This window comes from Manis pentadactyla, chromosome 9 (assembly GCF_030020395.1).
Source record: "Manis pentadactyla isolate mManPen7 chromosome 9, mManPen7.hap1, whole genome shotgun sequence".
Lineage (NCBI taxonomy): Eukaryota > Metazoa > Chordata > Mammalia > Pholidota > Manidae > Manis > Manis pentadactyla.
In genome coordinates this window covers 125,389,186-125,414,416 of record NC_080027.1, presented here as the reverse complement: position 1 = coordinate 125,414,416, position 25,231 = coordinate 125,389,186, and the positions used below count along the sequence as shown (strand labels likewise).

At 54.7% G+C, this 25,231-nt stretch overlaps 1 protein-coding gene and 2 long non-coding RNA genes across 7 annotated transcripts in view; 1 reads left to right on the top strand and 2 right to left on the bottom strand.

Annotated features, from left to right (window-relative positions):
* Positions 1-25,231, top strand: part of NAV1 (neuron navigator 1) — a 232,594-nt gene that overhangs the window by 138,323 nt on the left and 69,040 nt on the right. For 4 of the 5 annotated variants that reach the window (XM_036909519.2, XM_036909518.2, XM_036909517.2 and 1 more), the window contains exons 5-6: positions 1,759-1,861; positions 6,060-6,425. In XM_036909519.2, coding sequence (XP_036765414.2) covers positions 1,759-1,861; positions 6,060-6,425 — 469 coding nt within the window. Of the gene's footprint in view, positions 1-1,758; positions 1,862-6,059; positions 6,426-23,130; positions 23,263-25,231 lie in introns of those variants that run through there. The other variant, XM_036909521.2, reaches the window with a different exon arrangement.
* LOC118924612 (uncharacterized) lies at positions 554-3,615 on the bottom strand. The gene is made up of 2 exons (XR_005029682.2): positions 3,397-3,615; positions 554-933 (listed from the first exon to the last, which is right to left on the bottom strand). It is a non-coding gene; the product is annotated as an uncharacterized LOC118924612 (long non-coding RNA).
* On the bottom strand, positions 19,836-22,851 carry LOC130684985 (uncharacterized). Its single transcript, XR_008999460.1, has 3 exons — positions 22,727-22,851; positions 21,791-21,963; positions 19,836-21,312 (listed from the first exon to the last, which is right to left on the bottom strand). It is a non-coding gene; the product is annotated as an uncharacterized LOC130684985 (long non-coding RNA).

The following is a 25,231-nucleotide window of genomic DNA, read 5'->3' as shown; positions in this document are numbered from 1 at the left end:
TTCCATGCCAAGCCATCAGTTAAAGCCATGGAGCAGCTCGTCAAGTGGTACTTGCCAGAATAAATAGGCATTGGCAGCTGTAGAAGTGACCCCGGGCTGGGGACAGCTCAGGCCGCTGGCGTGGGGGCCTGCCATTTGTCCCTTCTTGTCACCAGCATAGAGGTGTGGATACATGTGGTGGCCACAAGAGATTGCCCCTACCTCCACCACCAGGCGCCCCCAGGAGGACAAAGGAGAGGCGGCTGGGTCAGGGGTGTGGAGCTCATTCTCAGAAAAGGTGCCTTGAAGGTTCTGGAAAGGACCGTGCCACCTGGGCTGCTGCTCACCCTGTCTCTCCTCCCTTTGGCCAAGTGAACAGAGCGGCTGCCTACCAGACAGCCTGAGCTAGTCTTGGCGGTAAAAAATACCTCTTGAAGAGATTCAGAAGTGTTCCCTTTGGAAGCTAAAAGAACCCCATGCTCCTGCTGAGGTTGGGGTGGAGGGGGGTGGTCCCTGAGTGGGCAGACGGCTGCAGAGAGTTAGGGATGGACAGAAAAGGGAAGTAGTCTGGAGAGAGGATTCTGAAGTTTTCTCCATTGCTTTGCCCTCATCTTTCTGCAGGTCCCTGACTGCCTCCTGTAGATCGTTGTTCAGGGAGGCATTGGGGGATTTGATTCCATTCAGGGACTTTGGGTCCCAAAGTCAGAAATAAACAGTGGGCCAGGGCCAGGTCCTCTTCATTTTGGTGTCTGAAGGGCCTACTGTGGCACCTGGCATAAAGTATGTTCGATGAAGATTTACTGGCTGGGTTGATGGAAGGATGGAGGAAGTTCTTGGGGTTCCTTCATGCTCATGTGCCCTTCGGTCTTCGGGTATTATTTTCACCAAGGAGATGGGATAAAGGTCTGTTTGCTGCTGTCGGTTCTCTCTCATCTGTCCAGGTTAATATCATGCCTGGAAACCAAGGCTGAATGAAATGACCGCAGCTCATTTACGATCTGGAGGGTGGGACCACACCCATGCGTCCCCCCGAATCGGGATCGCTTCGCCTGCCTTGGGGCTGAAATGCCCAGAGCTCAGTCCTTGCTCCCAAAAATGACTGTCCTTCCACCTTTCTCCCAGGCATCTCACTTTTAAGGGGCTCTATCTGAACTATCTCCCCTGGACTCCAGAGGGTCTGCAGATGGTCCTGGCCATGCCTGGGGCTCAGGGAGTGCGTGTGCTGAATGAAGCCTGCTCATACCAGCTCCCCAGAGCCAGTGGTTGGCATCTCTTCCTCACCCTGTGGTCAGTGGCATCATGTTGGTAGCTTGGAAGCAGCCGTGGTCGGGGTATTTACACCACAGAAATTGGCAAACACTGCATATCAGGGTGTCCCCTCCTCCAACAGCCGGTTGTTAAACATTTACCAACACCTCACTGGAGGCGGGGTTCTAGGCAGATGTTCCAGCTGACCTCAGCCACGGGAAACCCTGCCCGGGACCTCTGCTGCGAGAAGCAGGGCCTCCCCATGTGTAGCCGGGGCAGAAGCAGTTACCTGGGGAGTCCAGGAGGCGTGCACAGACACAGGGCCCCGTGTCTTAAGCTCTCTTCCAAGGTTAAGCCTTCAGCTGGCTCCAGGGCACATGTCCAGGGTCTTTAAGGGGGCCTGAGAAGCAGGCAACCAGCATGGCCTGGGGACCACCACCTAGGGATACAGTCACCTCTGCTTCCTTGACCCCCTAGGCTCTCAGCAGTAAGTCCCCTTCCTCACCCCGCTCTCCCTTCTCTTCCCCCCAGACCCAGAGTCCCAGAGAAAGAGGACGGTGCAGAATGTCCTGGATCTCCGGCAGAACCTGGAGGAGACCATGTCCAGCCTGCGGGGCTCTCAGGTGACTCACAGGTAAGTATGAACAGCAGAGGGGGCCCTGCCCTCTGCTGCCCTCCCGTTCTGGGGACTAGGGCCCCAGGGGTTCTCCAGGCCTCCGCTGAGGCCTCAGAGGTCGGCCAGGTGGCCTGCTGCCGTGGCCAGATGTGCAGAGCTCCATGGCTGCCCGGCTGCAACTCAGCAAAAGCGGCTCAGCTTTGTCTAGTACCGGCTGGGCTTCAGCCTCAGATTTCCCTTCAGCAGCTAAGTTTGAGAATCACTAGTGGCTGGGAGGCAGGAGCCACCACACAGCTCTGTGGGATGGCCCCGTCCGCCTTCCCTCCTCAGGCGGCAGTCTTCTCATTGGTCACAAGGGGCTTCACGGGCCACTTTCCTCTTCCTGTTCTGAGGTTTCCTTTGCTCTGGGATCCCAGGCCCGGGCCCCTCCCCGCACACAGCATCTTTACCCTCTTCTGCCAGTCAGGTTCCCTCTTGCTCTTCAGCCAGTGGCCCACACAGTGCCACCCAGATTCCAAACCGGGTGGGTGTGCCCCTCCACCCCCCGCCCCAACTCGCAGAGACCTCTGGGCCTCCAGCTGTGCGGGCACTCGGCCCTCCCGCAGCACCTCTCCCTGGAGCGGCGTCCTGGCCGCAGCCTCTGCCGTGACTCAGAATTTCCCCCCCTGGCTCCTTAGGCTGCCCAGATGAGCTCACGCTGTCGGCTCCAAGGGGGATAGAGGGCCAGGCTGCACTCTGGGGTAGAGGCCGGGTGCAGACAGCCAGGACTGGGAAGTCAGGGGGGTGTGGGGCAGGGAGGCAGAGAGGGATAGGCGGCCTCTCCAGTGGGACTAGAACCAGTTTCTCCCCATTTCCTGAGAGAGGAAAAGGAGAGCAAGATGGGGACTTAGGGGCACTGGAAAGAGGGCTTTTCTAAGCCCAAGTGTGTGGCCAAGGAATGGCCAGGCTACATTTGCATACCTCCAGTGACAGAGAGCTCACTACCTCTCAGCCATCCCTTCCACCATGAGATTGCCGCAGCTGTGCAGGGGACCAGGAGCCAGGCTCCAGCAGCTTCTGCGTCTGCTATGGTTCTTCTCCTGCCTAGGGCCACCCCTTTCCTCCTCCTGCTGCTCCTCTGCCAGGCCCATCCCATTCCTATCTTCAACACGCAGCCCTTTGCTCCCAGACAGCTAAAATACTTTAAATGATAAATCAAAGCCCCTATTCTCTGGGATTACCTCCACTCAGGCCTTTCACTACCGAAAGGGACGTGTCAAGGAGGCCTGAGAAAAAAAGTAGGTGATGGGGCTCCAGGAGGCCCTGCAACTCAGGGCCCCTTCCATTTGCCTTTCGCCTCCGTCCCTCACAGCCCCGAGCAGGACCCACGTGGGACAGGGGTCTGGTTCTGCTTGGCTCACCATTGTAGGGACCCAGGGGATTTGATCTTGAACATCCTCCCCCACCCAGGGAAGCTGTTGGAACAGCTCCTGCACCAGATCACCCGCCAGCCCCAGGCCAAAGGAGGCAGAACGTGCTCAGTGTGCTGGAGAGTCACACCCCAGATGACTCACCCGCCAGGGAATGGCAGAGGCAGGAGCTGCAGTGTCCTGGTGCCACCGACCGCCAACAGCCAACCCCAGGCCCCAGGTTCAGCGAGACAGCCAGACCCCAGGCGGGCGCTGTTCACTGCTTCCTGGGTGGGGTGGTCTAGGGGGAGGCCAGAGCCCTCAGCATAACGCTGACCGATTTGGGAGGAGCACCTCGGGCTCTGGTTTCTGTCTCCCTTTATGGGAAAGAAGCTGGTTTTTCTGTTTACTGCGGACCCAGAGCCACTTCCTCTCTTAGCCTTTGGTTTATATTATTCCTGTTCTACACTTCCCTAGCCAAAACAATGATTCCGAAATTTTTATGGCTCTTCTGCTTTTTAAAGTGCTTTCCATCAGTCAGCCCTGCCTTCAGCCCCAGGACTACATCGGGTATCTACATACATCCTGGGTTAGCGAGGGGCTGGAGAGGGTCCCTTGCCAGAGGCCAGAGGCTGACTAGGGCAGGGTCTGTGCCCAGCAGGCTTAGAACCCACACCTTGCTGGCTGTGTGCTGGGCACAGTGCTGGGCGCCAGCCCTTGGGGCAAACACAGCTTACAGTTTGGTGAGCCCAGCGAGGTTATTTTCACCCTGGAACCTAACAGACTAACTCTAGATTCGATTCCTTTTCAGAAACCTTTATTCACATTCTGCTTCCTCTGTTTCTACTAGCTTGTTTCCCCAGCAAGTAGAGTATTTGGGTCAGGGGGCTGGGGCTAGGGCCAGAGAGGAAGTGAAACCCTTCCTCCCTCTGCTCCAGGCTCACTGCTCTGCCCACCCCAGAAATGTCCTCCCCGGAGAGAGGCAAGGCCGAAGGGCTGGGTGCAGGATGGGAAATCAAGAACAAAAGTTCTGAGCTAGAACCCTCCCCCACTGACTTAGACATGTCCGGAGATGTGTTTGGGGTTTAAAAAAGAGCAGTGCAATAGAGGAGGAGGTACTTCCAGTGCAGAGAGCTGAACAGGAGTTGGTCAGGAATAGAACTGAAGAATCTGGGTGCTCCACACAACCCACACCACACACTAATTTTATTACCATGGTGTAGACTAACTACCAACACCGGCCGTCCTGCAGCTCTCCATCGTCCTGTCACTATCGTTGTCATCCTCTTCCTTCTCCTCATCTCATTGGCACGGTCAGCTTGTTCTTACTAAGCACTGACTGCATGCAGCCCTGGACTGAGCCTTGGGACAAGAATGTCACTGCTCTTCAGCTGAGCATGCTCGTCACGGGTTTGTTCCTCCTGAAGTCCCCCTTGTACACGCACCAGGTACATGCCATGCCCTGTGCAAAGTGCTGAAATACAGTGGTGAGCAAGGCAGACAGTCACACGGCACCGCAGTCCCTCCTTCAGGGAAGATCCATTCTCTCTGCGGTCTGCAGTCATTAGAAACAGAAATAAGTGTATGATGAAGAGCCACAGAACAACAGGCACACCCCTGGGGGAGAAGCTGCATGTGGGCTGGGTCAGAGACCCTCAAGGGGCTCCAGAGCAGCGGTCGCTCACTGCCCCGCCCGGCCGGGGTCCCCCAGCTCATGCACGGGACTTCTGCAGGGACCACCCTCGTGCTCAGGTTCAAGGACCCCTGTAGCCACAGGCCACCCTAGCCGTCCAGCTTTCTTGGCCCTCAGTCCTATTTCATTGACGCAACCCCGCCTGGCTCTAGTTAGGCGAAGCCTCTGAGACCCTACCTGCGGTTGATTTGGGCTGGCAGCACTGCTAGGCTGGGGGGGATGATGCGCCTGTCTGACCCGAAGCCAGGCCGCCTCTCCAAGGACCTCAGGAATGCTTGCTCCAGCCTCCTTGGCCCCAGAGGGAGAAAGGCTCCTCCTTCTCCAGCCCCTGGACTCCCTTAGCGTCAGGCCACCGAGTTCTAACCTGGGCATGCTTCCTTGGCCCGGCCTGGCAGGGCTTGCCGCTTGGGACCCTGGACCCCCTTCCTTTACCCGCTCACCCACTGCCCTCTGTTCCCTCCTCTGCCCAGTTCAGGCTGCTTCTGTTCTCTGGTGAGGCACTGCTGGTTCTCCGGAAGCCCTAGGCCTTCAGCTGGGCCTGGTCTTCCTGGGAGTCTGCCACACATCCCAGGTTACCTAAGCTTTTGCTGCACCCCCTTTAGCCCCTTCCGACTTCGCCGTCTCTGGTTTGGGAATCGACTAGCCCTCAGCTCATTAACAGAAAAGAGGTGACAGACACACCCTGAGCTAAATGAATAGTCAAGGCCTTCTAAGCTTGGGGGACCCCTCTCTCCCACTCCCCCCGGGAGGCCTCAGGGCCCCTTCTCATTCCTTGAGCAGCTTCTGTACCCCAGGTGCTGTGTTAGGTCTACATACTCGATCCTTACAACTCTGTGAAGGAGCTATTATCTCTGTTGTGCAGATGAGGAAACAGAAGATCAGCAAGGTTGACTACTGCCCCCTGGCTCACTTACTGGTACTAGTGAAAGAAAAGTATCCAAACCCAGGGCATATGATACAATTTATGGTCTTAGCAGTACCGGGTGGCTTCCCTAGCCTGAGATCACATGTAACAGGGTGACACCCAGAGACGGGCAGATGGAGAGGCCACGGGAGGGCACGGGGGGCGGCAGCAGCGGGCAGCGCACAGAACGGGTGCTGAGGAGTAAACGGGTGCCCTCTGCCCTCTGCCCAGCTCCCTGGAGATGACCTGCTATGACAGCGATGACGCCAACCCTCGCAGCGTGTCCAGCCTCTCCAACCGCTCGTCCCCGCTCTCCTGGCGCTACGGCCAGTCCAGCCCCAGGCTGCAGGCCGGTGACGCGCCGTCCGTGGGAGGGGGCTGCCGCCAGGAGGGCCCGCCCGCCTGGTACATGCACGGGGAGCGGGCCCACTACTCGCACACCATGCCCATGCGCAGCCCCAGCAAGCTCAGCCACATCTCCCGCCTGGAGCTGGTCGAGTCCCTGGACTCAGACGAGGTGGACCTCAAGTCCGGCTACATGAGCGACAGCGACCTCATGGGCAAGACCATGACCGAGGATGACGACATCACAACCGGGTAAGGGCGGGGCACGGGGCATCTGCGGCCGGCGCTGGGTGACCCGTGGAATGGCGGGGAATGGGGTCCCTTGCGCAGGGTGGGGAGTTGGGCTTGCGCCCCGTGGCCGGAGACAAGTGACCGGTGTGGGCCCTCGCCCAGCGCCTTTGGGGTGTCGTCTAGACTCCAGTGTGGGCCGTGGGGGTAGGTGGCACCTGAGGAGCTGACTGGCCAGTGAAGATGCCCCCTCTCATTGGCCCCCGTGGCTGCCGTTCTGGGGTGCGCCCGCCTTCCTCCCTGTGCCCTGCGCCCCAAAGGCTGGCGGGAGGGCCCTGGAAGGTCGCATCGGACCCCCCTCTTCTTCCGGTTCCCTGTGGACCTTGGACACCCTGGCCTGCTTTCCTGTTTGTAAAAAGAGGATGATAATACCCGATCTGTCCGCCTCAAGAGGCTGCCAGAAGGGAACGCGAAAGCCTGTAGGTGAAATAAATTGTAGCGGCGTCGCTCCCTCCGCCAGGGCGCCCAGCCCCGCGCCCGCGCCCCTTGCCGCCCCCGACCCTCCGGTTCGCCCCCTCTGGTTCCCTCCGCAAACCTGCCAGCACTGCAACTCGCTAGTCCCTCCCCGAGTCTAGTGACCCTTCTCACCTGCTCCTTGCCCCACAGGGACCCTCATCCTCTTGGCTTTTTCTGCCCTACCTGTCAGGGTTGGGTTTGTGGAGCAACTTGGACACAGGTGACGGTCTGGGAAGTGAGGGGAGAGGGCAGCAGGCAAGAAGTGCTGGGGCCTGTGGGATTCCGGTCAGCTGTCCCGGGCCCTGACACCACAGAGCTGCAGAGGCTCTGGAAGCTTCTCCGGGGCATCGGCATCGCCTAGCTGACTGCTGCTTCCACTCTTCCTTCTTGGTCTGCCGGGATGCTCCCAGGGACCACACAGGGAGCAGTGCACCCCTTCCCTTCCCTCCCAAGGACTACCTCTCCCCAATAAAAATACCAAACTTCCAGGAAACGGAAAGTAAAATAGCCCCTCCTCAGCAAGGACAGAGAGCCAAGCTCCAGGCTGTCCACTGGTCCCCACCCCCGGGGGTAAAGTTGGAGGGATCTGGCAGGGCCTGTCCGGCTGAAGAGGCTGCTCTGGAGCAAAACAACTTACGCATGAATGGGGCTGTTTACTCCCTGTTTAATCCCAGGGGCCGCCCAACCTCACGCTGAGATCCGCCAGCCCTGAGCTGGGGCCGGAGAAAAGCCATCCAGCTGCCCCTGTGCTCAGAGGGCTGGGCTGGGCAGGAAGGACAGCCACAGTGTCTGACCAGGGGCTCTGTCCCAGGAAGCTCCTTCTCTAGGGAAGTGTTCTCTGGGAGCTCCCAGCTGGACAGGCAGGGGGAGGCATAACCCCGTGGGGCAAAGGGCTCTGACAGCTCCCCAGGTGTTGGAAGGACCAGGGCCCCCGGCCTTCAGGGAGCTCCCAGACTGAGGGAGGTGAGAGCCGTTGGACATGGCGAAAAATTCCCCAAACTGGGAAGGCACAGGACTCCTGTCTTTGGAGAGATGCCCGCTGAGGCAGGTGGCAGGACTGCAGGCACCCACCTAGCTGTGTGAGCTTGGGCAAATTAGCCTCTCCAGGTGTTAGTTTGTCTATCTGCTAAATGCAGATAATCACCTCAGGTGATTATGAGGATTGAATGGATTAGTATGCATAAAGCACTTGGGATAATTCCTGACTTTGTAAATGCTCAGTAAATGCTAGCTTTTTTGGTTGCCATTATAAGTGTTGTTATTGTTATGGGATGGCTAAAATGCCGTCTAAATGAGGGGTAAGTCCCCTGCCCTCTGAGACTCCCAGTCTTGCCTTCGGGGTGTGTCAGACCGGAGCACCCATTGGAATAAGCAGCGAGGACAGATAAGGTAGCATCTGGCCAATCCCGGGGACATGATTTTGGGGGCGTGAGGGTATAGAGTGCTGGGTGAGGGGAGCCAGGAAAGTACCCTTCATCTACCCTCCAGCACCCTTTCTTTATTCCCTTCCCTCTGGACAATGTGTGTGCCCCTGACTCAGTAACGAAAAGCGGAGTCACTGAGGCTGGCGTGGATGAGAACCTGCCCTCCTGCATGCCCACCCACGGGAAGCCCAAGGAAGCTGGGAGTTCGCAGAGTGGAAGCCGAATAAAGTGTTGGCATGGCGATAGCTATAAAGTGGACCTTACTGTAAATTTCAGTGCCAGTTTCCAAGATAATTTTCCCATGCGTTTTTTTTATGGTCTGGCTATAATGAGCAGTAACCCTTAGTATTTGGTTTTAAGGTCTCTCTGTTGGTAACTTACATGCCAGGAGTGTATAAAACCCCTATCCTTAAATGTGCTTAGGAAGTTAGAGTTGAGGGGCATCCATTTATAGTCCCCAATAATTTTAATGTAAACAACCACTCCTCAGTTATGAGTTCATGGCTAAGTGTTTTGTTTTTTCATTAGAAAACAGACATCTGAGGCTCCTGCAAATCTTCAAGAGAACATGCAGACCTGAGCCACCCTGGCCCAGCCTCTTCTTGGCCCTCCCATCCCCACTGTGGTTCCCCCCGGGTTTTATAATTTAGAACATGGCCTAATCCTAAGAAAATTATCTTTCCTATTCATAAAGCAGGTAGGGCTGTTCCCTGTAGGGACAGCCTGCAGGGCGACCCTTCTCACCCACACGGTGACCCCACCAGTCACCCCCGTTTGCCCCTGTGTGTTGCCATTCATGCTTCTGCCTCCTGGGAGCTGCCGGTACTGGGCCAGCTGGAGAGCCGGAGCTGACCGCTGGGCCTGCCCCTCTGGGCGGTGGCGTCAGCCAGCCACAGCCATCTGAGTAAGCCGTGGAAGGTGACAGTGATTCTGAGGCTTTCTCATGCTCTCAGTGATCTGCTGAGGGCTCACCCACTCGGAGGGTCTTCCCAAGCCAGCGCTCAGTCCCCAGTCAGCAGTCCCTACTCCGTGCGAATGTCACACCATTTCCCGGGGTTGCCCATCTGTGCGAGCTCAGGGAAGGCAGATTCTTCAAACCGAAGCTCAGCAAACTAGAATGAGGAAGGTGCATCTGGTGCTGCTACAAAAATAATGCATATGTTTAAAAATTGCGTATTTTAAAAACTGTGAGAAAATAATATGTTTTGTATGTTCAGTCAATATGTTAACCATTTTTAAGACTACGGTTGAGAGCTTTTAAGTACATTCACTGCCATCCATCTCCAGAACTTCTTTCATCTTCCCCGAATGAAAGTCTGCACCCATTAAACAATGACTCCGCGTCCCCTCTCTGCCAGCCCTGCAGCCCACGTCCTACTTTCTGTCTCTGTGAACTTACTAGGTAATTCATATATGTGGAATCACACAGTAGTCATCTTTTTGTGGCTGGCTTATTTTCACTTGGCATAATGTTCTCAAGGCTCATCCATGTACAGCATGAGTCAGAATTTCCTTTTTTTTTTTTTTTCAAAAGCTGAATAATATTTTTATCTCTTAGCTGTCAAAGGGTTTCTGCAATGATATTGCAAATAATCCTGCTATGAACATGGGTGTCCAAATGTCTGTTCAAGTCCTTACTTTCACTTCTTTTTGGTATATACTAGAAGTAGAATTACTGGATCATATGGTAATTCTATTTTTAATTTTTTGAGGAACTTACCCTCCTGTTTTCCACAGTGGCTGCCCCGTTTTACATTCCTACCAGCACTACACGGGGTCCAGTTTCTCCACATCCTCATTAACACTTCTTTTTTCTTTTTTTAAATAATAGCCATCCTCATGGGTGTGAAGTGGTAGCTCACTGTGGTTTTCGTTTGCATTTCCGTATTGATAAGTGATGTGGGCATCTTTTCATGTGCTTATTGGTCATTTGTGTATCTTTGGAGAAACATCTCTTCCAGCCCTTAGCCTATTTTTTTTCTTTTCTTATTTTTTTATTAATTAAACAATTTTTTAAATTAATTCTTTTATTTTTTTATTATTAATATACACTCTTATGAAGGTTTCATATGAAAAAACAATGTGGTTACTACATTTACCCATATTATCGCATCCCCACCCATACCCCAGTGCAGTCACTGTCCATCAGGGTAGTAAGATGCCACAGATTCACTGTTTGCCTTTTCTGTCCTTAGCCTATTTTTTAATCGGGTTGTTTTTTGTTGTTGTTGAGTTGCAGGAATTCTTTATGTATTCTGGATATTAATCCCTTATCAAACATAGAATATGCAAATGTTTTTTCCCATTCTGCGGGTTGCCTGAATTTCACTCTGTTCTAGTATCCTTTGATGCACAAGGTTTTTCATTTTGCAGGAGTCCACTATTGTTTCCTCTGTTGCTGGTGCATATTGTGTCATAACCAAGAAATTATTGCCAAAGGCAGTATCATGAACTTCCTCCCCCATAGAGGTTTTCTTCTAAGAGTTTTATAGCTGATGGGACTTTTAAAAAGTAACAGATTCCAAGTCTCATTCCAGACCCATCCAAACAGATTATCTGCTACCCCAGGAAGCCATATTTTTTGAAAGCTGCTCAGTGATTTTGGACTAGTTCACCTCCCATAAAGTACAAGAATCTTCCATATAGTGTCCCTGGCAGCCAGTCTGTCAGCCTTGACTTGCATAGGCACAGTGATCGGGAACTTACTCCATTTTAAAGAGAATAAAGTTAGAAGAGAGTATCTAAATATTCACTTACAATGTGGTTCACCTCTGCCTATGGATTCAAATGTCATCTGAGAAAAACAGAATAAGTATAAATCTTTGTTCAAATGTTCCAACATGTGCTCAGTGATTACTCATTTATTCTCTTCTTTTGCCCCCTCCTCCCCCAAAATGTCCCAGCTTTTTTCAATCCTTTCTTAAATGACCCAGTTCTCCAGACCATGGTTATCCTAGTCACCCTCCTCTGGCAGCTATCAAGTTATCAATGATCCTCTTAAAATTTGGCACCTCGACCATCACCACCTGACCCTCATCCTGCCCGGGTACTGTCCTAAGCATGACACTGTAGACAGTTTCGGGTTGGCTGCTGACTGTCCTAGGTGACAGCTTGGGGCATTTTTACCCCTCGAAAAGAGAAAAGGAATTTGTTTTTCTAAAAATAGAGAAATCTGGAATTTAATCAAAGTAAGAAGATAAGTTCCAGGGCCATCTGTCCTTCTCAGGGTTGAAGCGGGAGGTGGGCAGAGGGTGCGGGCCAGCAGCGGTGAGTGCAGGCACTAGCTAGGCACCCCTGTGCCTGGAGGGGACTGAGATGGGAAGGCCCTCCACCCCTCCCTACTTTTACATGGATTTACCTCCTAACGTCCCCATTTCCGTCTATGTTAATGGCAGTCTGGGTGGGCTCCGTCGGAGCTTTGACAGGAATGGGCAGGAATCCCAAGCCAAGCCCGTGGCAGTATTGCAGTGGTGCACACCTCCAGGGGTGAATGTGACCCCTGCCAAGGGCCACAGAGCCCTAGACAGAGCCTGGGGGCCCCATCTTGGAAGGGCGCTGCGGGTGTGTGTTGGGGGACAGCAGGACTGCTTGGCGACGCTCCGCCACCCGTTCTCTGCAGGTGGCTCCCTGCTCCGCGTGTGTGGCTGCGAGTCCCAGCCTTCCTGTTCCCTCCTGGCCCCTCCCCTCCATTGCCCAGCCTGTCCTCTTGAACTGTGCTTGGGGGCTCAGGAACAGATGGGATTCGTTTCCTCCTTGGCTCTGAAGTGTCCTGACGTTGAAAAATGTCAAATAAAATAAACCATAGGCCCCTGCCTTCCCCCGGGCTGGCTCTTTGCTCCCAGCGGCAGTGAGCCCAAGCCTTAAAGAGACACCTCCCAGCCTTGCTGAGCGGCCTTGGCCTCTGCAGCCGCCCTCCTGAGAAGGAGCCTCGTTCTCTGCTTTCCAGTGCAGCTCATGTCTGACTGGCATACCTCAAGATGCCCAACCAAAGCCCTCAGGGATAATAGTTCTCTTGCAATGGGTGCTGGGTTTGAAGGGTCTGAACCAAGGGAAGAGAAGCCTTTGGAATTTGGGTGGTCAGGGAGGACAGTCTCGTTCTTCTGCTTTTGTCCTCTGTCCCGGCAGTTCTTTAGGCATCTCGCCGAGGGGGCAGCTGCACCAGGCCTGGCTTTTCCCCGTGGAACACGGTTGGGCAGAGGGCAGTAGGGCGCCGTGCTAGAGAGGTACCCCACCTGCCTTTTAGGTTTGAAGGCCTTCAAGTTCAAGAAGGAAACAGTTTCTGCCTTTGAAGGCCTTCAAACCTAAAAGGCAGGTGGGGTACCTTCTGGGTCCACCACACAGTGTATAGTTGAGACAATGGCCGCTGCCTCTTTGGGGATGACATGTAACAAATTACAGTGCTGACCTGCAGATGCGTCGTGTAGGCTTGGCTGGTACTTCTCTGGTGCCGGGGAAGGAGCATCTAGGGAGCTGGAGTTCCATCCTGAGAACCCCTTTAGTTTGGTCGTTTGTAAAAAAGTATTCATTTTTGCCTTGTGAGGATCAAGTGGAAAAGAACATGTAAAAGTGCTTTGATAAAAAAAGAGCTATTGGTTTGACATATACTATTCGGATCGCAACTTACTGATCTGTTCATTTAACTGATGGCCTCTGTCTTAATTAGAGGCTCTTCTAGTATCAAAATAAGATTTCTTAAACTTGGCAGACATGTTAGTTGAATTTGGGCTTGGACTTCTGTTGCGAGGGATGATCTTGTTTTGCGTTTTAACACAGTCTTTAACACCGTGTGCAGTTAAATAAACAGACCTTTGAGAACAGGCTTACCAACATAGGCGAACCACAGACAGGCAGTGTGTGGAGTGGGTTAGATTGAATGAAGGCTTGCAGCTAGACTGCCTCTGAATCCTGGCTCTTCTTACTAGTTGTGTGAGTTTGAGTGAGTGTTTCATCTCCCTCTGCCTCAGTTTCTTCAGCTGAAAAATGCAGAGAAAAATTGATGTGAGGATGAAGTTAGTTAATATATCTACCGCATATATATATGTATATAAAGTATTCAACAAATGCTAGTTACCATTTGTTAGCCATTTGATGACAGACATTAGTGAGTTGATGGACCTAAGCTGTCACATGCATACCCTAAATGATAATACAGTATTTGAAAAAGTGTGCGTTCACCTTCATGCTTGAAAATGATGTTTCTGATCCTTCCTGGGAGTTTGACAAACTAAGTGGCATGCCAAGTAAGCTAGATATATCCTGACCCACGTATATGTGTTCCTGCATTGCTCTCATGTGGCAGATGGTGCCCATCTGTGGTCTGGGCCAGGGGTATAGCACACAGTGTGCAGCATAGCTAAGCTAACCACACAAAGGGTCACACAAGGGGCCATGCCCCTTCCCACCATGACCTGGTTACCTGGGGTATCTGAGCCTCACTCAAACCTGTGCTTATTATATATGAAGAGTGTCTTGGACTGGGGTCCCCCAGAAGCCAACATCCAGACAAGGATTTGAGAGCAGGTGGTTTATTTGAGAGTTGATTCTAGAAGACACTGATGGGGTGTGGGAAAGTGAGTCAGGGAAGAGAAAGGAAGCCAGTGCAGGATACATTCACATGCAGGTTACTGCCATGGGCAGCCGGGGTTTAAGGATTTCTGGGAGATTACACAAAACCCACCTCAGAGCTGCTCCACCCAGTGGGCAAGGAGGTGTGGATATTTTTTTATCTTTAAACTCCTTTTCACCATGGCTGAGGGCAGCTCCTAGGGGCCCTGCATCCTGGGTTTCTCCAGCCTGACCATTTGGCCCAAGAGCAGCCCCTCGGGCTGAGTCTGATGCCTGCGGTGGTGCTGTTGGAATGTGTGGAACCTGGACAGCAAAGGTGGACACAAGTGGCATCAGTTATGAAGATGGCAGATGGGTAGAAAGGAAGGGGAGGAAGGTGTGGAGTCACATTCCTGGGTCTGTTGGAAAGAAGTGGGTGGCTTCAGAGAGGCCCTGGCTCTCCAAACACCTCTGAATTCACAAAACAAAATAGTGACAGCACGCTTCAAGTCCGTGTGGGGTTGATCTGGATCACAGTGTCTGTTCAAACCCAACAGGGATGGAAGACTGGAGAAGCCAGGTATTCCAGAGGGGCAGCTGGATGTATGCTAGTTGCCATGGCAACTGATGCAGCTGAGGAGTGGCCCCTCCCCTGGTGTGTCCTAGTAACCTACAATTGAGCTGCCGGAGTTTTCACTGAGTTTGATGATATATGATTTGTTCGGCGCTCAGAATGGAGAAGGGGTTGAGGTGGGTTTGGCTTTTCCCCACCAGCCCTCCCCACCTGCCTGCCTGTCCACTGGTCTCTTCTCTTTAACTGTCAGCTTCCTCCTTTTCCCCACAAACCTTACGTTCCGTGATAAGCTTATAAAGTGCCTGAAAATTCCATGCAATCTGATATTTTAGCAAGAACACAAATTTGGAAATATGACAAGCCTGGGTTCAGATCCCAGTTCTGAGGCTTTAGGGAAGCTGTGTGTCCATTCTAATAGGAATAGAATTGCTGTTAGGATATTGTAGAATGTATTGTGTTAATACCCTAGGCATGCAGCAGTGCTCAGTAAATGTTACCTCCCTCCCTTCTCTTCAATGGCTACTAGAAAGCCAAAGCTATAAAGGTCCTAAAGGCCATCTGTAGGACGGAACTTTCCTCCCTGGGTGGTGACACCCGGTTGCCCACTTGTCTTTGCAAACTCCTCTCCCTCCAGGAAGTCTTCCCTGATTCATCTCATTGCAGTATGATTGCTATCCTTGAACTTGCATGTATAATTTGTACTGTAGTAACTTGTGCTTTTATGTCTCTAACAATTGCATAGCACATAGGGTTTACAAAACACTAAAGGGAATTAACTTATTTAATCTTAACAACACTGCGAATTAGGTATTCTTTCCCCCAATTTACAAGTGAGGAAATTGGAACTCAGCCTAACTGGCTTGCCGAGGTCATGTAACTTAAAAGTGGCAGCCCCAGAGCAGATCCCCAGCCTTCTGACACCCACATATGTGCTCTTCATGGTGTACCTGCTGCCTCATTGTGTACACCACAAAACCTTTCCCTCTGTGTGAAGCCCGTGTGCCCCCTGAGCCTGGGGGCATGTCAGGGGTGGGGACCACATGCCTTCCACTGGAGTAGGAGCTTCCCAAGGAGAGGCTATTTTCCCTCAACAGTCAGCAGAGTAGGTTCCTAGGTCAGCAGAGTAGGTTCCTAGGCCATGTCGTTGATGGACCAATGGATCACCATTGGAGACCCCCTCCTAGAATGCCCCTAAATGACCTCATCATCTTCCAGGATTGGCTCTTGCTTTGGAGAGTCACAGAGCAGCCACAGCTGAGAGCCCAGGGCTGCACCCCAAGTGTCTGTGAATGCAAGCCCTTGTTGCCTCTGGCTCAGAGGCTGAGCTGTCCCAGGATATTCACCGGGGGCCAGCTCTGGCCTCTGGGCTATCAGATGTCTCTGGCCAGGCAGCAAAAGACCTTTCACTGCAGCTGAAGAAGGGCCAGCAGGCCCGGCAGAGCTGTGCATGGGGTGCCCTAACGAGGCAGCAGCACTGAGCTCTTTGGCCTGTGTGTTGGGGCGGTGATGGGACAAGCACAGGCAGATGCACCAATCTGGATTTGAAAAATAAGCAGAAAGAAAGAGGGAGGTCCAGTGAGAACCAAAGCACGAAGCCACATGAGAGACAGATCAACACTCCTTGGATATGCAAGACCGGGTCACCGAGAGACTAGGTGGGAGAAGCTGGTATGGGGGCATGTGCCACAGATAAACAGCCACCGTGTCCGTGATGTGCACGCCAAGGAGGGGAACGGGAGACAGACAGACACTGTGTGAGCCCCATCCAGACGTGTGTGAGCAGCCGCTGGACACAAAGAGGCTGTGTGCACTAGACATACTGGCAGAGGGCGGGGGGCACGGCCCACGGCGGGCAGGGGTGGGCAGCCGCCAGCCACAGCGAGTGTCTGAGAGGCAGGGGGACCCTGCCACCGAGGGGTGGGTGTGCTGCACTCGCCTGGGGGCCTGACCGGAGCAGAGCGAGCTCCTCTCGCCGGCCTGCCCTCCTGCTGCTCTTGGCTGGCTGGTACTCAAAGGAGTCTGCCCGGTGCCCCGGCCCTTCCTTCCTGTACGGCGTCTCCAGCCTAGAGAGACACATCTCCAGCCTAGTTCCTGTTCCCTCTTCTCACCCTCTTCCAGCTCCTTTCCCAGCCCCTCTTCTCACGGGCCACCTTTCTCAGTCTCTCAGCCTTCCTTACTTGGATGTCTGGCTTCCCTCTGGAGCCCTGTGGCCTTGATGACAAGGGGCAGTACAGGAATGACACCGTCTACATGTACAGGGCCACGTGGGCTGACTCGGGGGGAGGGGGGCTCCTAGCAGCAGGGGTTCCCGAGACTGCTGACATTCTGCCGAGTGCTATTAGAAGAGGAGGGACAGAGCTTATCATCTGCCTGTCAGCATCCCTTCCTGAGCCACAGCCAGCCTCCACAGAGGGGCCTGGGGCACAGCCAGCTGCCTGTGCATATGCTGGTGTGAACTTTCCTCAGATGATCCCTGTTTTCTGGATTGAGCCAGGGCAAAAAACACCCATGTGAGCTTTTTGAGACCTGCCCCTAAGAGACCTGCCCCTCCCAGCTGTGAGCTGGTGCCCCTGGAGGCTGTGAGGCAGCAGCCATATGGTCTCTTCTGTCTCCACCAGCCCCTGTGGTTGGTTTCCTGTTCTTGGGAGGCAGGTTGGCAAAGTCAGCCAAATATTCTAGAGTCCAGTTGACCTGGTCTTAATTCTTGGTTTGCCATTCACAACCTGCATGACCTTGAATAATTAGCCTCTTTGTGCTTCAGTCTTGTGGTCTGAAAGGGAAGATGATAATAATGCCTATCTCATGATTGAATATTCATTCATATGTTCTGTAAATATTTATAGAGTACCTGCTATATGAGACACTTGGGGATATTGCAGAAGAAAAAAAAACATTATTCTTAAATTCATATACAAATAAGCAAACAAATGAATATATAGAAGGTTAGGTGATGCTGTGGACTGGAAGGGAAAATAGAGCAGGGTCAGAGGCATAGAGTAGTGGGGTGGGGGTTACATAGATAGAGTGGTCAGGGAAGTTCTCTGCTAGACTGTGTACAGATGAGCATGTGCAAAGACCCTGAGGCAGTCATGGGCATGTGTTCACGGAACTGCAAGGAGGTAAGCATGTCTGAATCTGAGTCAACAAGGGGGAAGTGGTTAGGAGGTAGCCAGGGGCCAGGTAATAAAGGGGCTCATACATCATGGTGAGGACTTTGTCTTTTCTTCTAAGTGAGCAGGGAGGCATAAGAAGGTTTCAGGCAGATAAGTGATAAGGTCTGACACGTTTTGTGAAGGGTCTTCCCGGCTGTTGTGAGGAGCATAGGCCACAGGGAAGCCAGGGGAAGCTGGAAGTGTGGACAGGAAACCGCTGCAATAACACAGGAGAGAGAAGGTGGCAGTTGATCCCAGGGATCTAGGGCTGGAGGTGGTGAGAAGGGTTCCGAGAATAAAAGGAGGCAATATATTTACAGTGCCTTCACATTTTCTGAGAGATTAGAGGTCGAACTCAGTGATGGAGAGCCTGGGGCCATGGGTCCTAAGGTTGTTCTTGTTCTGAAATAAATTGCTTCTGGTCTGAAGGACCTGAGCTGGAGGCATTATAAACAGATAGACAGACACACACACACATACGTACATCTGTCCAGGGAGTCGGCTGAGAGGCAGCTTCTCTCCTGTCTCTGTTCTCACTGTACCACCTGTTGCATGTCTCAGGGACTGAGGTTGGGGATGGTGGAGGGAGGACCGTGAGTGATCTGGGGCCACTGGGACAGCAGCCTGCTGTCTAAGAGCCGGTAGGAGTGCTGCCTCTCTGCGCCTCTCCCAGCTGTGGGGTGGTGAGAAAGGCAGGTCTCCTCAGAGGTTGTGTAAATATTTGTAGAGCAGTAACACAGCTGGGATCGGGACCCCTTCCACCCACGGTCATCTGCTGCCCCAGAGACGTCTCGGCTGGGCTTGGGCTTGGGCTCGGGCTCAGGGACGCTGTGTGTGCATCTGCTGACTCCAGGGCCCCTGATCCACGCTCTCCCCCTCCCTTAAAGCCTTTCTGTCTGAGCCCCAAGCTGGCCCTGGGGAGGGAGTTGGTAAGAAGTAGAAAGAACTCTGCCCTGGTAATCAGGGAGCCCAGGCTCTGAGGATGGGCCTTGAGCAAGTCACTGTCCCTTTCTGAGCCCTGACTTCCTTGGCTGTGGAAATGAGGGAGTTGAACCAGATGACTCTGACATTGTGGATTCTCCGACCGCACGGAGCTGGTCTGCTCTGGGCTCCCTGTGTGAGCTCCAGCGAGGGCCTGGAGGTTGGTGAGGACAGGTACAGCCTTGCTTGGCCGGGAGCGGAGAGCAGAAGGAGCTCTAGAAAGCTCGGGCGACCCTGAGAGGCCGAGAGATCCACCTGAGAACCAAGAGGGGCCAGTCCCTGCCTGGGACGAATGTTGTCACACCTTCCATGCTGTCCTCTCTCTTAGCAGCTCTGGGCTTTAATGTCCCAAAAAGCAAGTATAACAACACCTGCCTCGCTTCAGATCATTGGGTTGATTGAAAATAAAATCAGAGATGTGACAGTGCTGCACACAGGCTGGGATGACTTGTATAGATATTTCCATCAAGGTCACAGCGATGATTCCCAGGATTCAGTGGGGTCAAGGGCGAGGGTTCTCAGGTTTTTAAAGTTGGGGTTAGGGATGCGGCCAGGTCAGACCCCACCCTCCCACTGCCGGTGACCGCAGGGTTAATTCACTGAGGTCTTCCCAGGTTCCTTCTCTTTCCCACCCCCTCCATCCCAGTGTAATCCTTTCTCTTTCTTATCACCCCCTGTGTATGGGAAAACACTCTTTGTTCTGCCTCTGCAGAGATGCTGCCAGCTCAGCCTGGCCAGGAAGTGGACAAGTGTCTGGGCCCAGCCATTCCCCACAGGTCCCAGGGGAGTTTCTCAGACTGGCCAAGACTTGTGGGGCTACAGAGGCTTTTCCATCTAAGGAAATAAGTAGCCTCATAACTTGTGGGACCGAGAGCATGAGGGTAGGTAAAGTGACAGAGTGCTGGATGCCTACCTGGGGGCCTGTCTTCCCAAGGGTCTTACTTCGGGGCTCACAAGGAGATCAGGTGTGTGGTCGGGCCCCAGGCGGGGGACACTGGAACTCAGACCTCATGGGACTTCCTGGCAAGTCTTTCTCTTTTTCCTTGCCTCTAACCAACCCCGTCAGCCTTTGAGATGATTGTCAGGGAGACGGCCAGGGCCTCCCACGAACTCTTTGGATGTCTCTGTTGGAAATGGAACACTGGTCTACAGGACCTTGGACCTGAGCCAGGGTGACTGCAGAGATCCTTCTGGAAGTGGGGTAGGGGAGAGGGAGTTACCCGTCACAGGAATCTGTGCCCTCTGCTTTGGGTATTTCCTGGGCTTTCTATGCCTCAGGTTCCCCTTGTAAAGAGTCACTCTGATGGTCCTGGCATGCGAGACAAATGAGATCATGGCTCTCAAGGGCTCTGAGAGAAGCGCCGGAGGAACACCGCGGAGGCCTGTCCGAGGTAGATGGGCCTTTTTCCTGCCCCGTCTTTGGCTGGGTTTTCTTTCTGGAAAAGTGCCCTGCTCCCCGCTGCCTCTCAGCAGGTGTCCCCCCTCCACCACATGTGCCCCAGCTGTCCCCACGGCCCCTCCTCAGGCCACGACTCTGCAGCCTGGGACCCAGAAAGAAGCTCAGAGTCACCCCCTGTGTACCTGCCCCACTGTAGTCAAGGCAACTAGGCCACCACACCCACACCCACACCCTGACTCTGTCTCAGCCCCGTGGTGGGCAAGGGCAGGCAGGGCCTTTCCAAGCACACAAGCTGGGGCTGCTGACAGGGGAGGCCGCATCTTCCTGCCTGCACAAAAGCCCCCAGACAGCACTTGGCCTCAGCGCTGCTGTTCGGTTACCCAAAGTGCCTTGACCTGTTGGCTGAAAATAGCAGGTGCTAATTTGCATGCTCTTTATGCTAGTAGCAGAGCCTGTGGGACTCGGCTCCTTCTCCTGTAAAGCCTACTCTAGCCTCCACCAAGCAGGCAGGTGAGTCACCAGGTAGAAGAAGGTAGACACTATTGTGCAACCCACCTTCCCATCATCCCGCTTCCTCATAGAGAAGGAGAAAGAACATAGAGGGAAATCTCAGATTGCTGGGTGTTGCAGCTCAGGAACCAGTCCCGAGGAGGAGGGAGTGTAGAGATCCCCAGGCCAGACTCTTCCTAGCAGGGGACCCAGAAAGCTGAGAGCCTCTCCCTGGGCTGAGCTGCTGGCTGAGACTTGCTTGCTTTCTGGTCTGTTCCCCAGTCTCTGGGGGGTGGGTAGTGCAATGCTGGGGGACAGGGAGGGCCAAAGGGAGGTAAGCAGGCTGCTAGGTGTGAGGAAGAGGCATACAGTCATGTGGGCACTGCAGGTCTGCGAAGGAATGTCCAGGGACAGCTCAGTCCCCTGCACAAAAGACTCCCGTCCCCCCAAGCCATCCCCTGGGCCTTACCCCTTCCAGGCCTCATCTCCCGCCCTCTAGGCTCTATCTGGAAAGCCACAACAGAGGAAACCTTATGGAAAACACACAGCTAGATCTGGAGAAAAACATCCCCTGCTGATGACATTCCTCTGGCTGAGACAAAGTCATTTTACTCGGTATTCCATGCTGGCTGGGGCTGAAGAGAAGCCCTTCTGGTGTGTGTCACTATAAGCTGTTCCACAGATCACCCAGCATCTCCCTGAAGAGCTGATGATGCTCACCCGCCATCAGCGTGGTGGTGAGGGTGGGGTGCTGGGACAGTATCAGAACAGAAGAGCCAGGGTCCCAGAAAGTGGACAAGTCACGGCTTGGCCCAGGGACGCCATTCCTGGACTGAGATGGGAAAATATGCTGGTGAGACCCTCTTGCCTTGCCCGGATGCCCTGTCAAACCTGGTCTGCTTGGAACCAACTACTCAGAGTAAAGAGAATAGAAACCAGCTTGCCCCCATGCTAGGGGGTAGCATGAGGGATTGCTGCAAGGATTATTGCCACTCTTTACTCCTCTTTGAGCTCTAAGCATATTTGGAAAACTTGGCTACAGTATACACCCTCAGAAACAGACCGCTCCCAAGTCACACTGTTCAGGGATCCAGAGACAGTGTTCTCTCTGTGAGGTGTCCCACCCTCTGAGAACCAGGGTTCACTCCTTGAGAGCTGCAGCCCCAGTCCAGGGGCACTGGGCAGCCAGAGGACTAGAGCCAGATGGGCGTGTAGGCAGCCGGCTAACCCTAGGACTCAAAGCGCCATTCAGACCTCCTTCAGGGCTGCAGTGCAGGGAGGGTTTCAGAGGGAATGTGATTCTCCTCTACCTTAACGTTTGGAAAACTGAGGTCCAAGAAGCTAAAGGCCATGCGATGATAGGCCTTGGAGGACTTGTGGGGCCTGGATGTCGGTGTGTGGCTCAGTCCCAGCAGGCTGCTCAGACACAGACACCTGCTCCTCTGTGGTGGCCGGTCATCATAGTTCAGGACTTTGGGGGAAACTTCAAAAAAACATCATTGCTGCTGTTGCTTTTTGTTGCTTAAAGAAATTGTAGGTAGAATCTGTTCTAAAACATAGGCTTCCCACTTGGCCAATTGCCGTTGGGATTGGCACCCCGCCTGCCTTCCGCATTCAGACGCTTCCAGCTCTCTGGGGAGCCGGGAGCGAGGCCTGGAAACAGCAAGGGTGACGGAAGCGGTGCAGCCAGTGCGCTCTCCTTCCGCGTTGGAACAGGTTAAGGTACTGAGGGGAGAGGAGCTTCATGGGGGTGCCCTGCTACTGGATATCGCTTCTTTTTTCTTACTCGACACTAAAATCTTCATGTCTTGGGATCCTTTTCTTCCTAATCAGTCAGCTGGAAGTGCCTCCGGAGGAAGGCACAGACCCGTGCGTGGTGTGACAGTCTTCCCCCCACATGCACACCTTTCCCTAATCTATTTCCCAGGGCTGGAGCGATGTTACGCCCCCACCCCTGGGCGTGCCAGCTCTGCAGGAGGTCGCATGGTCCAGCCCTATCTGCAGGTGGGACAGTTCCCGAGCCGACCTCTGGCTATGTGTGCCCCGTGTGACCTTCATCGCCCACCACACCCCTCTATTCCCCTTGTTTTAGGCCAAGTGCTGATGCTATGTTCTTCCGACTAATTCCTAAAGCTTGGAAAGGGGCCAGGAGAGGATTGGGAGGAAGCCCTTTCTGGGGAGGGTTCAGCCCAGGCCTCCCCAGCCCCGCACCTAGCCGTGCACCTCGGTTCCCTGCCCGTAGAGACCTGGAAATGCCTCGCCACTCACACCCCCTTCCGCCTGAGAAGCGCGAGCAGGAGTAGGAGCGCCCAAAGCACGCAGCTGGCATCCCAGGGGGTAGCTCCGGGGCAGCCCAGGTGGAGGTCGGGGCCCCCAGCCCTCGCCGGCACCTCCCGGCTTCCGAGGCCACCGGAACGGCGGAGGCTGTGGCGGCTCTTTGTCTACCTGCTCCGGGCGTTAAAGAGCCCGCTCGCAGCCTGCAGCGCCGGGGCTCAGGGCAGAAGTCAGCGACGGGGAAATGGGGCTCTGTCGCTTTAAGTGCAGCTGGAGCCGTAAGTAGGAGCCCGGGTGGTGGGGGGGGGGAGCGGAGGGCCGGCGAGGGCGCGGGTTCCGGCCCTCCGCGTGGCCCCGCGGCTCCTGCCTCCTCGGGTGTCCGCCGGGCGCCGGGCGAGGCGGCCCCTGGGGGCGCTGGGTGCCCACCCGGCGAATGGCCGCCTGAGCCGGGGAAGATGCTTCATCTGCCCCTGCCCAGGTCGGGAAGGACCGTGAATTTCCCCCGCAGGTAAGCGCCTCCTGCGCCGCCGCCGCCGGACCCAGTCCCAGGGGCGGGTTTGCGCGCCCCCAGCGCAGCCCCCGGCTCCGCCGCAGCTGCAGCCTCGGGCCGGTGGGTGTGGGGGCTGCAAGGAGGAGGGTCTTGGCCGCCCTCGCCTCTCCGATGGAGGGAGCGGCGCCAGCGCCGCCAGAGCCTGCCGGCTCCCGGGCTTTTGGGTTGTCGGCATTTGGGGTCGGAGGTGGGTGTGTGGAGGGGTCTGGCGGGGCAGAGGGAAGGCGAGGCGCGCCGACTCCCCAGGGACCGGGACAACGCTGAGACAATAGCACAACTTGATTGAACTTGGACGGTTGCCGCTGCAGTAGGCGGGGGCCGCGGTTCCCGAGGACCCGGAGATGGGGCTTCAGCCCCAGACCCGCCCAGCCGAGGCTCTGCTAACCTGGGGTGAAAGGCGGTGGCGTGGGGTTGGATTTGTGACCCCACAGCAGCTTGGATCCCTCCGAGAGGGCGTGAAGCCTGGGACTTGACTGGACACCGAAGAGCCCGGTGGTTTGGGGAGATGAGCGGTGGGGGACAGCGCACCATCCCTGTAAGGTGGAGGGCGGAGCACAGAGGGTCCCCGCGGAGGGGAACTGAGTGTGGCCGCAGTCAGTCCGGGACCCGCAGCGGTGACTTGGAAACCGCACTTACAAGAGAGGATTTAGGGAACTGCAGCTGCCTGAGAAAGAGGGCTGTTGTTTTCTGGTTTTTCTGGGAGCTTCCATCCCAGTACATCTCCCTCAGGCCCCGCTGATCTGGCTGGAGGGAGCAGATCAGGGAGTTCAGTGGGAGGCTGGATGCTGTGCACTCCCACCCCCACACCTCCTCGCAGCCCGCAGCCCCAGGGGCCAGACTGGCACCGGGTCACATGCCCCTGCTTCCCGATGGTGCCCTGGAGGAAGCCCCAAACGCTCACCAGGGACCCCGCGGCAACTTGGCCCACACAGGCCCGTGTAAGAGCGAAGGAACTGGGCGAGCCTGGGAAGGGAGAGGCAGCCCTGGCACCCGGAATCCGCGGAAGCCCGAGTCCTGCTGGCCCCAGATGCTTTGTCCCAGCATCCCAGACCGCAGCCCTCTGGGATGGATGGGTCTTGGGACCCTTGGACGCACTTTGCTATGATAACGGGCCGCAGCTGTCTTTAAGAGGAAGCAGTTCATGAACAGAGAATAGGTCTAGTTGGGGGCCTCTGGGGATTCCCACTTCTGGTAGATCCTGGGCTGTCTTCAATCACTGGGTCCTGGACCCGGAGAAGGTAGAGCAAAGGGTTATTCATAACCCCCCCCCCCCGTTTCTACCACTGCCACCCCAGTTCAGAACTACTTGGGATCCACACAGGGCATGGATGCCCAAGGAAAACAGTCCCACCAGACCAAGGTTTGCCCTGGTTCTGCTCTGATGTCCTCTGCCTCCTCCGCTGCTGGAAGATGTGAAAATCCTGTAGTTAACTCTGGGATCCTTTCCTGGAGCCCATCAGTCCTTCTTTCTACGCACTTTTCTAGGTAATCCTGTCATTTCTTTTGAATCAGTATTCTTCCTGCCTCCTTCCTGCTCCACCCTGCCGCACCCCAGGAGACCGAGCCAGGCTAGTACTGTGAGCTTAGTGCCCTATCCTGGGGCCACAGCTGTTGAGCACTCACCTAGCTCCTTACCGGAAAGGACTTCTGGGCAGGTGTGTCAGGGTGGGGACTTGTCTGTGTAGCCCAGGGAGGGAAGCAGGTCATATTACACCTACTCAGCCTGCTGCCTGTGGAGTGGGGTGGGGCTGAGCTAGGCTGGGCCTGTGGTTTTCTTTCCATCCAAGCCCAACTATCAGGATCATTTTTAGTAGGCAAGGAAAGAGGGGATTTTGTAAAGTGGAGGTCAGTCCTCAAATTGCCAGAGTGCAAATGTAAAATTTAACTGCCCTGGCTCCAGTCCACAGAGGGAGAATTCAGCCCAAGC